Raw genomic sequence first — 16,284 nt, forward strand, 5'->3', positions numbered from 1 at the left:
ACAGCAATCACAAAAGGAAAAGTGGGTAACAACAACTTACACAAATGTTCATTGGAGAGTGCAAAAACAAACAAACAAACAAAAAAGAGATTTCCTGAGATATCAATATGATATTAAAGGATGATATTATTTGTTTGGACCCACTTTAGTACAAAATAATGACACCAAATATGAGAACAATGGAAGCAACTCTTCCGAAGTTATCAATAAATCATAACCGCTTCCTCTTTCTGTCGACCGCAAAGCTCCAAAAATCCTCTCAACCTCCCTCAGGGCACAATTTGACCACACGTGTCAACTATTGTTGTTTTCTGGTGTGTATGAGCTTGATGTTTAGTCTACTTATTTATGCATTTATTTATTTATTTATTTATTTATTTATTCACTCGCCTACCGCTTATTAATTTACTGATGTAAAATGTATTTACTTGTTAAAAAAAACCTTGTATACGCACTTCAAAATGTTTGCAACCAATATTTATGTACAGCACTTAAAGCGCTTTATAAATAAAGTTGACTTGACTTGTGTAGAGTAAAAACACACTTGCAAGTTCCAACATTGTCTTTCTTTCAGCAAACTTTAAATACTTTTACAATCTTAATTCATTCAAAAAAGGCTACTTATGAGGTTTATTTGCTGACGCTTGGGGATTCATAACACGCCCACCCACCCATGCCAAACTCCATTCATAAACGCGCCACTTTAAAGTCAAGTGAACTCGAGTTCACGTTAAAAGCATAAAGTGACACTAAAACATAACTAATTCGATGCACTTATTTTGAGCTGAATCGAAAATGTGCACGCATCGCTCCGACACGTCACTCATGAAGTTCCAAAAAACCAACACTACACTGGACATTAAACGTCGCAGGATCCCGTTCTATTGTCCTTGTCACAAATGTCATATTTTAGAATTCCACAAAGCGCTGTTGAGTATTACAAGTTGGCCGAATCGAAGCCACAAATCGGCGGTTCCAAAAGACATCCAAAACAAGCACGATGCGATTGAAATCATTTGAATAAAAATGAATGTGAATGAAAACGGGCTTGATTGTCAATGGAGGTTGGCGGTGAAAGCTTTGGCGAAAGGCGGGACAATCGGGACCGAGCACAGCGAGCGAGCGCGGCCGGGCTACCGGAGGCTCACCCGGGCAAGCTCTCGGGGAAGCTCGCCTCGCCTCGCCTCGCCGCCGCCCCCTACGGGAGAACTTTCTGGAGCGTTCCAAGCACGCACGCCGAACTCACCGATGGAGACGAGCTTGATGTTCTCGTTCTCGAGGAACTCCAGCGCCACCGAGACGTTCTCCAACTTCATCTGCCTGAAGTTGGGCCTTGGGTGGAAGCGGCGGTGCATCTTCTGGCGGCTCAGGACCTCCAGGAGGGCGATGAGCCGCAGGCCGTCGCCCAGGTCCAGCTGCAGGTCCCCGATCCGCTTGTTGACGCACTTGAGGTGCTCGTTGATCCAGCGCGTGAACGTGTTCTGCTGGATCTTTTTCCACGGCGCGTCCTCCGCCAGGTCTTTCTCCGTCGTGGGCATCTTTGCTTCGGGCCGGGCGGCACTCTGGGCACACTGGGCTGGCTGGATAACCGGGCCGCTGCGCGGTGCTCCCTCCGCAAAGGACGGCTCGACTCGGTCTGAACTTTCCTTGTGCTTCCAAACCGGAGTGCCTGGCTTGGTCGGGTGCGTTCACGCGTCGCTTTCCAAAACTCGGAATTCGAGCAACTTCAGCTGTTCGCTCGCGTATTCTGGCTCGTTCGTGGCGGACAATGAGATGATTTTAGGCCGTTTGTTGGCAGAAGGCTAAATTTGCAAGTCAAGACGAAGCTTTGTGACGAATACGCACGCGTTTCCCTCAACGCCTTTGCGCTGCCGATTGATAGGTTTCCTTTCCGTCCAATTTTGTTGCGACACCGTGAAGGCAACAACGCTTTCGATGACGTCGAGATTTTCAGACAAAGATCGTCTATTATTAAGATCAAGTAACACTAATATGGACTGTTTTTGCGCACGTTGAGCTCACACACGACCGTGAAATAGTGATACATTATCTTGTAGATTGTAGTTGATTAATTGTGACGTCATACTTGTTTTACGTTTGGCCGCTTTTTGAAACTTCGACTCGTTTTAGTCCACAAATTACTTTTGTGAAAATTTTGAATTCTCTTGGCCTTTATTCTATACGGCAGTAAAAATAAATAAATTCAGATTACATACATTTTAAATGACTTAAATACTGTAAATTTATATTTTAATTGACATGTTCTTGTTTTAATAAGGCCACATTTCTTTACATTTATAATCTAACGTTTTCTTAAATGGTATGTTTAATCAAATGAAGTTCATTTTACATTTAAAAGGAGTTGAAGTAAATTTCCATTTCCATTTTATAGTTCATTCATTTCATTGTCATTTTAAATTGAACATAATTGACTTTGCGTTCATATATTAAAAGCATTTTTTAAAGCTCTTAATTTCACGCTGACAATAGTTGACAAAATCATACAGTACTCCCTTAGCTTTATATTGTTTTCTCGAATTATTGATCTCACATATAGCTCATGATTTAAGTCAGTGTTTACATATTTAAAACTCTTAAATGCGCACAAGTTGTGAATTTAATATTTGTAATCAAATCTAAACTTACAGACTTAAACTAAACATTAACCATTTTGTCTAGATATATTTTTTACATTTAATCTCACTGAATATGAAACTTAACTTCTAATTTGAATTGACATTTCATTTTGTTAGCATGTGTTAACTATTCAATCAACTTTTGTTTTATTCAGCACGTTAAAGTATACTTTCAAGTAGAATTACATTATACAAGTAATGAATACGTTATTGAGTTTGTTCCATTCTTTTAAACGCAAAATTAGCTCGATTCTTTATTTCACGGCAAATTCTCGCATTTCGTTTTGTTAGCCGTCAACACAACTAATGGACTTTGTTGCTTTTGTTTTGTTTTGTGACTTTCGAGTCCATTTTAGTGCGCGTCTTTCTCGCAGTCTCACGAACGCGCACTTGCGTGATGAAGATCGTCTATAAAGACGCCGACGACAGATGGCGTTTAGTGACCTCAGTTAGTTGATATGAGCACCTGTGCAGGTGCGGGCTCGTGTTTTAATAGCTCGCTCGTCTGTCATGAAATGAATCACGCGTGCCCTCCAGACCGTTTCGCCGACTTTATTGACGTCGACATTTCTTTCAAGCAGATGTTTTATTTGCCAATTTGGTGAGAGAATGAGAGTCTTGACGCAGTTGTGGTGGGTCAGCTTGCTACAACTTTATTCCAAACGTTTTCTCTGCATATATATATGTTCAGATATATATATATATATATATATATATAACCTCAACTGCTCATCTACACAACTCCCCCATCCCCGTGGCTAACAGCACATCTTTAACAAAATAGTTCTAGTAGTAGCACGTCATTCGATAGCATTTTTCATTATTTTGACAAATTGTCCCCCACGCTCTCTCCACGTACTGTAGTGTTTCTCGCGATAACTTGTTCCTTGATGTTCGTCTTTTCAAACACGGATGACGTGACGAGACGTTACACAAACAAGTGACACATGACGCAACACACAACCGCTCACACACGATCGCATACAAGTTCAAAAGAAAGCGTCCGCGCTCATGCTAAGGCGCTACGGCTAAAAAGGTCCTTTTTTGTTGACGTGAAATTTTAGCGCTTTGATTTTGGAGGCAAGTCCGGACAGGAAGTTGTAACGAAAGTTGATGTAAAGTTTACAAACTTGACTTAAAAAAAAAAAAAAAAAAAAAAAAAAAAGAGGTGAGGAAATTGATGTGAACTTTATAGGAACTTGACCAAAAAAAAAAAAAAAAAACTCGTGCGAAAACTCCGTGAATTTAAAAGGTTGATGTAAAGTTGACTTGGGAGTAAACTGACAGATTTAACACGAAGTTTTCAAAAAAGCTGGCAAACATTAACAACAAAAGTTGCCAAAGTCATCATGAAGTTGCCCTTTAAAGTCAACAAGAAATTGGAAAACGACAATAAAATGACAAACTTTAACAGAATGAATAACTTGACAGTAAGCTGACAAAAGTTAACTCAATTGACACTCTGCCTGAAGTTGTAAATTGACAAAAGAAACTGCAAGTTGACAATGTCAACAAGAAGTTGACAAACGTGAAGTGAAGTGAACGTAAAGTTGGCAGTAAGTTGAGAATGACGAACATTTTTCATGGCACGGCGACTTTAGTTGACCCAAATGGACAGAACGTTTGTCAACTTCACAAAGTTAACATGAAGTTGACAGGATATGTTGACATACAAGTCGACAATTAGTCAAACTTGACTACGTTGAGAAACTTTACAATAAGTTCACAAGCAAAAGGAGAGACAAATTTAAAGTTGACAAAGGTGGACACAAAAAAATGAAGGTGACAGGAAGTTATCGGGGCATGAACAGGATGTGAACAACATGTTGACACAAATTGAAAGTTGGCAGCAAGTTGATCATCTGAAAAAGTTGACGGTAATTCATCAACAGTTGACAAAGTGAATGTGAAGTAAACAGAGAATTGATCAAAGTTTTGTTTTTTTTGACTTGCTAATAGTGATTCAAGTGTGAAAATGGTGACAGAAAGCACAAGAATAACACGCGGCAATTGTGTGTGTGTGTGCGCGTGCGAGGTTGTGTGCACGTACACACACAAATTTCGGTGTTAAGTTACATTTGAGGCACTTTGACCCCCACTTTTTGTGTGACCTCAAAAGTTAACATAAAAAATACTTATTTAACATTTGGATAATTTGGCTTCAAGTTTCAAAACCTTCCCCCTGCTTCCCTCCGAAAGAAAATCAACAACGGGAGAAAAAAAAACAAAAAAAAAACAGGCGGCCATTTTGGATGTCGTTAAAAATGGCCAACTTGGAGCAGAGCCGGCTTCCACAAAAGAACTCAAAATGACGACAGCCAATTGAAATATTTTGCACCTATTTCTTGTTTTTTTTTTTTTAATTGGAAAAACAAAATTGGATGACACGAAACATGCGTCTCGAAATGCTGTTTTGTTTTGTTTTTTCGTCATTGTATACGAGACACGGACACGTTTTTATGGGCTTTGGAACATCGTGATGCTTGCTGGATTTTTTTTTTTTTTTTTTGGTGTCTGAAAAATAAAATGAGAGAAAAATCACCAAACTATGTATTATTGAATTTTTTTCCTGCTTTGATCAGAAACAGACCTTTTTTTTTTGTTCTTTTTTCTCTGGATAACATTTGCATTTGTATCCAAAATCATGCAACCCAAAAATATTTGTTTGTGAAAAAACATTTTTTGGGGGTAGAAAAAGAATAGAATCAAATTCTAAGTTACTTTTTGGATGCAGATGACATTTGATAAAAAAAAAAAAAAAAAAAAAAAAACTAAATTAATTAGCATCTTGTTGTCGTCCAAAAAATGGACAATATACACGTTGTGTGCCTTTTTGTTTTTTTTTCCCCTTTCACTGGAAACAAACAACTTTTTTTTTTTTTTTTTTTTTGTAACGGGTTAGCATTTGTTGTCAGCCGAAATCGTGCATCTGAAAGTTTGTTTTGTTTCCATACAAAATGTGAAGATCTTTTTTTACGTTTACAATAAAGGCAAAAACAAAACGACAGGACAACAAATGTAACTTGTCAAAAGTGATCAACGCTAACGGGGAAACCGCAAGGCGGCTTTTTTATTGATTTATTTTTTTATTCCATGTGGAAGCTCGGTTCGTTTGACGGCAATTTGACAAAAACAAACAACACAGCTGAGAGAGAGCACAAATGATTAAAAAACGACAAACGCAAAAAAAACAACTAAACTTCCCGCCGCTGGACAAAATAAGTGTGAGAAACCACAACCTTTTTTTTTTTTTTTTTTTGATATTCCCTCTACAATTATGTACAATTTGACTTTATACAAGTGAAGCAGCGGCGGCAGCAACGCGCGCACGTGCGTGCGTGCGTGCGTGCGTGCGTGCGCGCGCGCGAGGCTTTAGGCCGAGCTGCTCTTGGAGATGTTGGGGTAGATGACGGCTGCCGTCACGGCGACCATCACGGCGATGACCGGCATCCAGGGGCTCCAGCCGCCCTGTCGGCACAAACGACAACAAACATATACACAAACGGGCGCACACAAATACACACACAGACGCGAGAAAAGACATTGAGGTCATGTGATGTCAATTTTCCCCAAAGTTGGACAAGGGAAGAGGGAAAGAAAAGTGTTTGGTCAAACACGAAGAGCCTCAAAAGTGCACAAGATTGTTTTTTTTCATTTCTTGTTCCAATTGTAAAACGTGTTGATTTTGATTGCGTATTGTTTTGCCGCTTGGTCCAAAAAAAGCAAAAAAAAAAAAAAAAAGAAGCTCGTGAGTCACATTTAATGACGACTTGTTGTCAGGACGAGTCACGTCTGCGCTCGCTGCAGTTCGGACTCATCCCGATGATGTCATCCTCTTGATGATGTCATCGCATCCGAGATGATCAAGCACGAGAAACTTGCCGACACGTCTTCACAAATAACGAGTGGAGAAAATAGGGATCAATTTGTTCACGTCGACAAAACAAGCAAAGCGTTTATTTATATGGTTTTGATTCATTGCCCAATATAGTCGTAAAACAATATATATATATATATATTTTTAAGTTATAATAATCGCTAATGGAATCTGACTTTTTTTCTTATATTAATGACATTATTGCAAAAACTTTTTTTTTTCTTCTCCAATGATGGTACATTTTTGTTTTTTCTTGCAATAATAACATTTTTGCTAAATATTTATAACCGTAAATACTAAGATTTGTCTCTCAAAAATTACATTATTTTTGTAAATATTTTTTTTCTTATATATTCAGACTTCATTTTTGTATTTTTTTTTTTTCTTGTAATTTTGTGTCTTATTTTTGTAATAGTTCTGTTTGGGTAAAAGAATCACTTTTGGTGTTTTCTTGTTACTAGTAAAAAAATTATAAAATTAAAATTTAGTTCTCACAAAAATTAGGGACGTAGCGATAAGCGCAATATCGTGATATTAAAACTTTCCATTTGTGCTGTCCTAGCGCCCTCTCCTGGCTACTTTTTTAGTGCAATTTAATTTTCATTAGGGATGTTTTGGCCTTTGTATGTTTAAAATGGACACTAATTGTCAGATGAAGACGAACGTAATATGCCTGTGAAACGAGTCAATATGTGGAGGAACTCAATGTGGGCTTGCATTAGCATCATAACAAAATAATAATGAAACGCAATGATAATAATAATAATAATCATAATAATAATAACATTGATGTTATGTGCAAAAGCACAGTGGTTTTTTTTTGTTTTTGTTTGAGCTATTTTTTTCACAATATTGCGACCTTATTTTAAATATCGCCAACCTCCCCACAATATCGTGATAATTATCATATCATGATAATATTGTATCGTGACATTTGGATATCGTTACATCCTTAACAAAAATGAGACTTAGTAAAACTAACATTCTGGACTTAATTTTTGTTCACATTAAAAGTTTATACCCAAAAAAAAAAAAATAATAATTTTTTTTCTCTTATAAAGAATATTCTTGGAAAATTGCCACTTTGTATAGTAGCACGAGTTAATTGTAAGAAATTAGATTCTCATAAAAATTTTTTTTATTCCTGTATAGATACTTTTTTCCCTCATATTATCAGGAAAATCAGAAAACCTACTATACTATTTTTTTTTTTTTGCAAAATTGCACCTTCTTTCCCCAAAATATATATCTTTAATTTTAAACTTTTCATAAAAATATATATGATGTGTGCGCCAGCCCTTTGCATTCAAATCCAATCTGTGTGTACCTTGAGTGACTGCGTGCATATGAAAATGAGGCAAAAACAATCAAGCGGACTGGAAAAGAAGACGCAAAGCAGGCGCATGCGTGAGAAAAAAGAAGCCGACGAGAGCAGCCGAGACGGTGAAGGGACGAAAAGAGGAACCCGGCTCCTTAAAGACGCTTCTTCAGAACAACGTTGATCTTCTTTGTGTCAAAAAAAAAAAAATGTGCCGAATAGATTGCTAAACGTTATCCAACATCAAGGATCAACTTTTTGGGGGAGTTGGAGGCGTTAAGGAGCAGAGTTGAGCACGTGCGATGCGTTCAAGAACGTTGGCACGTGCGATGCGTTCAAGAACGTTGGCACGTGCGATGCGTTCAAGAACGTTGGCACGTGCGCGTGGCGTCGGGATGTGGAAGGAACGGAATGAAAATGTCCTCGTGGGGAGTTCAGGGCCAAACTTGATTACTCAAAAAAAATAAAATAAAATAAAAAGTGGTTGTGTGTTAACGTTTAAAAAGTGTTGTAAAATGTGCGTGTTTTAAAAGTGTGTCCCTGAACGCCTCACATTTCAGAACATTTTCACATCCACAGAAAGGGAAGAATCAACTTTATCGCCACTTTCACACTGCAAAACTTTAAAAGTGGGCTTTTATTTTTACATCCATTTGTAAAAGCGGCACCGACACCAAATGTTGGGACGGATTCAAGCCGGTAATTTTCTGCCAACCGGGAAGGTCGTATCAGATGCGGGACTGCGTCTGTGTCACTTCTGCGTCGCAAGCAATTGTCACAACAATTATTTTCTACGTCATACCAGACGTGTAAAAGCGCACAAAGTTGCAACGTTTTCGCATTTCACTGTGTTCGGGATCAAAACGATGATTGATGAAACGGCAGATTTTCTCCCCGCGTGAAAGACGATGGAGACCGAGCGAAGCGCCTTTCACGGGTGTTTACAAATTTGCTGTAAAAATGCAGACATTTCAATCGAGCTGCTGCAAGCATTTTGCAACGTCTCTGTGTGAAAGGGAGAGAAGCGAGCGAGCTCATTTCACATCACAGAGAACCTGCAAAAATTGGAGATGGAGAGAGATGGAGGGAGAAAGAGGAAGGTGGGAGAGAGTGAGAGAGAGCGAGAGAAAGAGATCGAGAGAGAGAGAGAGAGAGAGAGAGAGAGAAAGTGAGAGAGAGAAAGCGAGAGAGAGAGGAAAGTGGGAGAGAGTAAGAGAGAGGGAGTGAGAGAGAGCGAGAGAGAGTGAGAAAGAGAGAGAGAGAGAGTGAGAGAGAGAAAGCGAATGAGAGAGGAAAGTGGGAGAGAGCGAGAGAGCAAGAGAGAGAGAAAGAGAGAGAGTGAGAGAGCGAGAGTGAGAGAGCGAGAGAGGAAGGTGGGAGAGAGTGAGAAAGAGGGAGTGAGAGAGAGCGAGAGAGCAAGAGAGAGAGTGAGAGAGAGTGAGAGAGAGCGAGAGAGAGAGAGAAAGAGAGAGAAAGAGAGAGAAAGAGAGAGAGAGAGAGTGAGAGAGAGTGAGAGAGAGAAAGCGAAAGAGAGAGGAAAGTGGGAGAGAGCGAGAGAGCAAGAGAGAGAGAAAGAGAGAGAGTGAGAGAGCGAGAGTGAGAGAGCGAGAGAGGAAGGTGGGAGAGAGTGAGAAAGAGGGAGTGAGAGAGAGCGAGAGAGCAAGAGAGAGAGTGAGAGAGAGTGAGAGAGAGCGAGAGAGAGAGAGAAAGAGAGAGAAAGAGAGAGAAAGAGAGAGAGAGAGAGTGAGAGAGAGTGAGAGAGAGAAAGCGAAAGAGAGAGGAAAGTGGGAGAGAGCGAGAGAGCGAGAGAGAGAGAGAGAGAAAGAGAGAGAAAGAGAGAGAGAGAGTGAGAGAGAGAAAGCGAATGAGAGAGGAAAGTGGGAGAGAGCGAGAGAGCAAGAGAGAGAGAAAGAGAGAGAGTGAGAGAGCGAGAGAGAGGAAGGTGGGAGAGAGCGAGAGAGAGGGAGTGAGAGAGAGCGAGAGAGCAAGAGAGAGAGTGAGAGAGAGAGAGAGCGAGAGAGAGAAAGCGAATGAGAGAGGAAAGTGGGAGAGAGTGAGAGAGCGAGAGAGAGAGCGAGAGAGAGCGAGAGAGAGGAAAGTGGGAGAGAGCGAGAGAGCAAGAGAGAGAGAAAGAGAGAAAGAGAGAGAGAGAGAGTGAGAGAGAGCGAGAGAGAGCGAGAGAGAGGAAAGTGGGAGAGAGCGAGAGAGCAAGAGAGAGAGAAAGAGTTCGAGTTGACTAAATTGCACCAATTTGCTGGATCCCCGTGTGAAGAGTTCTTCCATCAGCGTTTGACATTTACACAAAGATTGTGCAAAATGGTGGCGCTCTCTTGGCATTGAGTGCAACTTGACGTTGACGCCCCCTCAAAACCGTTTTCACACAGCAACCCAGCATCGGTTGACTTCAATCTGCTTTTGTTGTCGTCGCGCAATTGCTTCCGACGGAAACGGCGCCAGACGCCGTCCCGCCTTTCTTACGGCTTCAAAATTGCGCCAAGTCGGCAGAAAATTGGCGAGAAGACGCCATTGCGACCAATCTCGTGTCAGTGACCTGCAAAAGAGGCGGGGTTGACTATCCCGCCGTTTTAAGAGACAGTTTCGAATCGGGGCTGAAAGTGAGACAGGCGGCGGTATTGGGGGAGGGGACGGACGGACGGACGGACGGACACATACGTCGGCGTGTACCTTTCTACCACAACTGGCCGAAACACCAGTAGAGCAGAGCCAGGACAAGACCCATGAATATGGCTTGGACAGGCTGCAGTATGGATGGCTATTGAGGGGGAGGGGGGAGGAGGGGGGAGAGGCGGGGTCAAGGGGAGGGGCGGGGTCAAGGGGAGGAGAGGGATAAGAAGAAATCAGCCGGCAAATCAACCAAACTAAATACAGCAGCGGTGGCGAGGGGGAGGGGGGGGCAGAAAAAGGGCGGGAGGGGGTGAAGGTGTGCGCAAAGCGACGCCTGTCAATCATTCACAGCATCTCTTCACTTCCTCCACAAAACTCAGCTATCAGCGCTAGCTGCTACCCCGCTAACGAATAGTAGGAAAATATGTGGGACGGGTAGAAACACACGTTTGAAAACAGATTTTTTTTTTTTCTCTCTCTCAAATTTATATTTCTTAGAAACCTGGTTTACAAACAATTTGGTCTATGAAATTTGTATTTTGTTTTTCAGGTACCTGCAATTTATTTATTGATTGATTGATTTTTTCCCCAAAATGGCCGCCGCCTCCCAGCCACAGTAAACGTAAACATGACACTATTCAAAAAAAAGAGGAGCAAGATGGCCGCCCTGTGACTTCAACGGCTCGCACGGCCGTTTTAAGGGCTACCGGCGGCTATCCAGTCATATATACAGATCAGTGCTCAGTTGTGGACAACTGTCATATGGTGTTAATTGACAAACGAATGATGTCAGCGTTTGTTGATGCCGCCGTGTGATTGTGTTTATCCGAGCTAAACATCCTGATGTGGAGTCAGGAAGATAAGGAAGCTGGGGAGGGGGTGGGTGGGGGGGGGATGTCAAACTAGCGTCTGCTTCGCATCAGCTGAGGCGAGGTCGTGAGGTAGCAAACGCGTCACCTCGGATGAGCGGCTGCTGACACGCGACTATGATTGAATTTGTGTGTGTGGTGCTGCAATCACGTCGCGGCGGTCATGATTATTATTGTTGCCTGTGATTGGGTTTACGGTTTTCTACTTTTCTACTTCAGTGGTACCTCCAATCCTGCAAATGTCGCCAAAAAAGTTGTCCAGTTTAATCTTACTGTGACGTTAGCGTCGTGTTTTGTGTGTTTAGGTTCATTGCATTTGTATCTTTTTTTTTTTTTTTTTTTTGTTGTTGCTTGTTTTGGTCCCATTTTTTTTGTCCAATTGTTTACTCGTTTTTTTTCCTCCCCCAGATTTGTAGCCGTTTATTTTCCAGATTTGTAAGCATGTCAGATTTTTTAAACAAAATTTTCGTAATTTTTTTTTCATATTGTCTTTTTATAATTTCAGTCACTTTGTTGAACTTGTTTGCCAGATCTGTTATTACATTTTTTAGATATTTGTCATCATGTCAGTTTTATTACCCAATTTCCGCCTTTGTCTTTTTATTTTATTGTAATATTTTTGTTAATTTTTCTGTGATTCATTTCCAAATTTGTAGACATTTAATTTCCAGATTGGTAAATACATGTCAGTTTTTTTTAAAACAGCATTTTTTTTATTTTTTTTCTGTTAATGTTTTTAAATCACTTTCATTTTTGTTTGCCAGATTTGTTATTACATTTTTTTTTAGATATTTGTCAGATTGTCAGTTTTATTACCCAATTTCCGCCTTTTGCTTTATTTTTGGCCCATTTGTCTTTCTTTTATTTTATTTGAATATTTTTGTTATTTTTTTTTCTTTGATTCATTTCCAATTTTGGTCATGTATTTGGCACATTTTTGTCTTTTTTTCCTCAGTCTCTTTTTTGTATCATTTTCTTTATTTAAAAAAAAAATAAATAAATAAATAAAAAATAAAAAATCTTTTGCCCAAGCTTTTAGAATTGTCAGATATTTGTTTTGCCCAGCTTTTGCCTCTTTTTTTTATTTATATTTAATTATTTATTAATTATTATTTTTATTTATTTATTTATTTATTTATTTATTATTTTGCCAGATTTGTTGCAAATGTTTGCAGCTTGCCAGATATGTTTTAAAAAAAAATTGTCAGTTTATTTTGGTTATTTACAGGCATATTTCTGCTGTTTGTTTTTTTGACAGATTTTTCATTTTTTTTTGGTTCACATTTTTATCAGTAACTATCCATAGGAGGAAAACCCGTTACTCAATAATTCTTACAATGGACTCTGGAATCAATCATTCCACATATATACATATATTAAACTATGTATTATATATTGTGTAATAAGTCGGCTCTCAAAAGGTAATCGATTGAGGACAACCTTCGGAGGCACCACTGTACTCGTGTTTCCTGGATGTCCACAGGTGCGACACAAACAGGTAAACAAACAAACGCGCACGCACGCACGCACGCACGTCGGCGTTTCTGCTGCAAATGAACAACATAAAAACCAGCAGGGAAACATCAAGAAGCAAACCCAAAAACACAGCTGCGGGTGATGGCTTTTCTTTCCCCCACGTTTGCACCTGTCCAGCAGGTGTGCGTGCGTGCGTGCGTGCGTGCTCACAGAGCTGTTCTTATCCTGCAGCAGCTTCAGGTTGCTCCTGCACTGCTCCAGCTCCTGGTGGATGTTTGTCTTCTCCTGCTCCGTTCTCTCGTAGCGCTGCCGGAGGTCCGACAGCTGCGACTGCGTGTCTTCGTACTGCCACACAAACACGCGCACGCGTCAGTTCACGTAAAAAAAAAAAAACGAGTCCGTTCATAAAGCTGAGACTTGACAGACGGCGCGCGAACCTCTTTCTGCAAAGTGTGCGTGCGGTCCTGGGCCTGGTCCAGCTGGCTCTTCAGCCGGCTCTCATCCTGCAGGTGCCGGTTCTCCAGGGAACCCAGCTTGTCCTGCAGAACCTCTTCCCGCTTCTCCAGGGACTCCAGACTGTTGCTGAGGACCAGACTCTGTGCCCGGGTGCTGCAGAGATACACCAAAATGCAAAAAAAGAAAGAAAAAAAAAGAAAAGAAAAAAATTACTGCAAGCTCAACTCATTTGTTCCCAAAAACGTATAAATACGTTCTATTTTAAATGTTTTAAGAGTCCCAAAGACGTATTTATACTTTTTTTTTGTTTTATGCTCGAGCATACAGAAGAAGGCTTTGATGCAGTCTCTGAACTGCAGAGAACGGTTGAAGCAGTGGTAGTTGTTACAAAAATGGCCACCAGGTGGCAGCAGAGCAAAGGAGATCAACCAGGGCCATGTTGCGAAAAGGCTCAAATACTCACAAATCTAAATAGATTTGTGAATAATGATGAAACTTATGAAGCTATATTGTAATGCTAATTGCTGCAAAACGGAAACCGACAAATGTATTTTTTTCTGATGAAAAAAAACCTAATCTTTCTTTTGGTAAGTTGCATATTTTTATACCAAAAGAACAAAATATTCTGTGGGCTTTGCAAAATCAGTCAAAAGCCAGTAAAATGGGATTGCTTCTGTTAAAATGGCTGCAAGTGAATGAGTTGAAGTAAACTGCAAAACAGGGCCAAGCTCTGCAGTTGGTCATAAAATCCTACAGAAACACACACACACAAAAAAAAAACCATCCTAATTTGTTTTTAAAAAAGGCAACTGTTAAAAACAAGGTCCGGCTAATCCCTGCAAATGTTGAGGGCTCACTGTAGTCAAATAGACCCGAGGCGAGCGAGTGTACCTGCACAGCTCGGCCTCCAGGTGGCGCAGTTTGTCGGTGAGAGTCGTCCTCTCTTGCTTCAGGCCGTCACAGTCCTGCTGCAAAGACGCACAGCGCTGCTGCAGTGCCGCACATTCCACTAGGAGGAAGAAAAACGGTTGTTCAGGACAGCGATTCCAAATTTTATTTATAGCGCCAACGCACAGATTTGATAGGGGGAAAAATATTATGGCACACCTCCAAATGAAGATGGCACAAAATGTTTTGGGGAAAACTGATTTGACATATGATTATATGATTTCATGTCAGCTGACTCATGACTTAATTACTGTGCGGGCCATGACTGATTCTGTTGGATGAATGAAGACAGGTGGATGCAAAGGTTAACTGTGCAGCTTCTGCCATCTAGTGGAAGAGCACAGAATTGTTCTGCATGATTTTTTTCCATCTTTTGTGAGCATTAAGACGGACTTTAATAGGGCAAAGCTCGATGGTTGTTTGAAATACAAGAGGTGTAATTCTCTGTTTTATGCCTAGTTTGACAGAAACTTCAAAAGCTTGGAGCCTCTTAACTCATTCGCTGCCATTGACGGAAAAAGACATCACATTTTTTGCTGGTCTGGCAATGAATGCGTTAAGCCTCTTTAAAAAAAATAAATAAAGGCTTGGCCTTAAAAAAAAAAATAAAAGAAAAAAAAATAAAATCAATTTTCCTTCTCAACCCCAATATTGATTCATAAAACCATGAATCAATTATTTAATTATCTTTTTTTCCCCCATAAATTCTTAATATGATTTTAAAGGCCTTTTTTTTTTTTTTTTTTTTAATCTTGCTGTCTTCTTGAAATTTACTGTGTCATACACCACCGTGCATCTCATAAACTTCATGCAAGTACAAAGATGCATTATTTGGCATAAATGCATAATTTTCAAGCCCACGTGAGTGTTTTGGGATAACTTCCTCCCGGCACACTAATGTGCCATGACAGAGTGTTTTAGGGCCCCCTTATTTCCTTTTTGGAACGTGTTCGACTTGGGCAAACCTTGCAGCTGACTGGCGTCGTTGCGCTGCAGCTGCTGCCGCGCAAAGTCCTCCTGCAGCCGGCCGATCTCCTCCTCGTACTTGGCGGCCGCGCTCCTCCAGCGCTCCAGCTCGCAGCGCACGCCGCTCAGGTCCTCCTGCAGGGCGGCGATGTCCCGCTCCCGCTCGGCCGTGGCCGCCTCCACGGCGTGCCGCAGGACGAGGATCTGCGAAAGGGCGAGCGCTGTTTGTGAGGAGGTGTGAAGCGGCGGGGGAGGGGTGCTTACCTCCTCCTGGGCGGAGTAGAGGTCCTCTCTGGTGCTACAGATGGTGTTCTCCCTCTGCTCCCGCAGGGCCTCCATGTCGGCCTGCAGCTTCCCAAGCTGAGCTAGACGTGCACAAAAACATACGACACAACAAGTCAAGTTGGACTCAGCAATAGTAAACAAACCGAGAAAGAAGGAGAAAACACGTTTAGATGCTATGAATCATGGCGGATTTTATTTTAGAATGTTTTTGTATTTTTTTTTTCCTTATATTTATGTATTTTACATATAACACTATTGTATTTCTGACAAACAGTTTAATGTGTCTAATATTTTGCATTTTACACCTACTGTATTGTATTTTTTTTCTAATATTTGCTTAGAATATTTTGTTACGTTTGATTTTCTCTAATATTTTGTAACATGTTTGTGTTTATAATACATACATGACTGTCTCAGAAAATGAGAATATTGTGATAAAGTCCATTATTTTCTGTAATACAATTAAATAAGCAAAAATGCCATACATTCTGGATTCATTACAAATCAACTGAAATAATGCAAGCCTTTTATTATTTTAATATTGCTGATTATGACTTAAGAAAACTCAAATATCCTATCTCAAAATATTAGAATATTTCCTCAGACCAAGTAAAAAAAAAAGCCATAATCAGCAATATTAAAACAATAAAAGGCTTGCAATATTTCCGTTGATTTATAATGAATCCAGAACGTATGGCATTTTTGCTTATTTAATTGCATTACAGAAAATAATGGACTTTATCACAATATTCAAATTTTCTGAGACGCTCCTGTATTTTTCAAATATCCTTACATTATTTCCCCATCTGTTTTTGAATGTTTTGTCGA

The 16,284-nt window shown here is 40.3% G+C and overlaps 2 protein-coding genes across 14 annotated transcripts in view; both read right to left on the reverse strand.

Moving 5' to 3' along the window:
• Nucleotides 1–1,726, reverse strand: part of LOC144023388 (filamin-B-like) — a 51,702-nt gene extending 49,976 nt beyond the window's left edge. For all 3 annotated transcript variants that reach the window (XR_013284542.1, XM_077528758.1, XM_077528757.1), the window contains exon 1: nt 1,247–1,726. Coding sequence is in view for 2 of the 3 variants with exons in the window: in XM_077528758.1 (XP_077384884.1) it covers nt 1,247–1,538 (292 nt within the window). In the remaining variant the exon portion in view is untranslated. The remainder of the gene's footprint in view (nt 1–1,246) is intronic.
• A 1,547-nt stretch (nt 1,727–3,273) lies between these two features.
• The window catches only part of slmapa (sarcolemma associated protein a), a 40,964-nt gene continuing 27,953 nt past the window's right edge, over nt 3,274–16,284 (reverse strand). For 5 of the 11 annotated variants that reach the window (XM_077528767.1, XM_077528778.1, XM_077528776.1 and 2 more), the window contains 5 exons: nt 15,171–15,536; nt 14,149–14,266; nt 13,239–13,410; nt 13,012–13,146; nt 3,274–6,104 (listed from right to left, as the gene is read on the reverse strand). In XM_077528767.1, coding sequence (XP_077384893.1) covers nt 6,009–6,104; nt 13,012–13,146; nt 13,239–13,410; nt 14,149–14,266; nt 15,171–15,536 — 887 coding nt within the window. In that variant the 3' untranslated portion in view covers nt 3,274–6,008. Of the gene's footprint in view, nt 6,105–10,504; nt 10,605–13,011; nt 13,147–13,238; nt 13,411–14,148; nt 14,267–15,170; nt 15,537–16,284 lie in introns of all 11 variants that reach the window. The other 6 variants (XM_077528777.1, XM_077528774.1, XM_077528772.1 and 3 more) reach the window with 4 other exon arrangements.

The sequence above is a fragment of the Festucalex cinctus genome, chromosome 8 (assembly GCF_051991245.1).
Source record: "Festucalex cinctus isolate MCC-2025b chromosome 8, RoL_Fcin_1.0, whole genome shotgun sequence".
In the NCBI taxonomy this organism is placed as follows: Eukaryota; Metazoa; Chordata; class Actinopteri; order Syngnathiformes; family Syngnathidae; genus Festucalex; species Festucalex cinctus.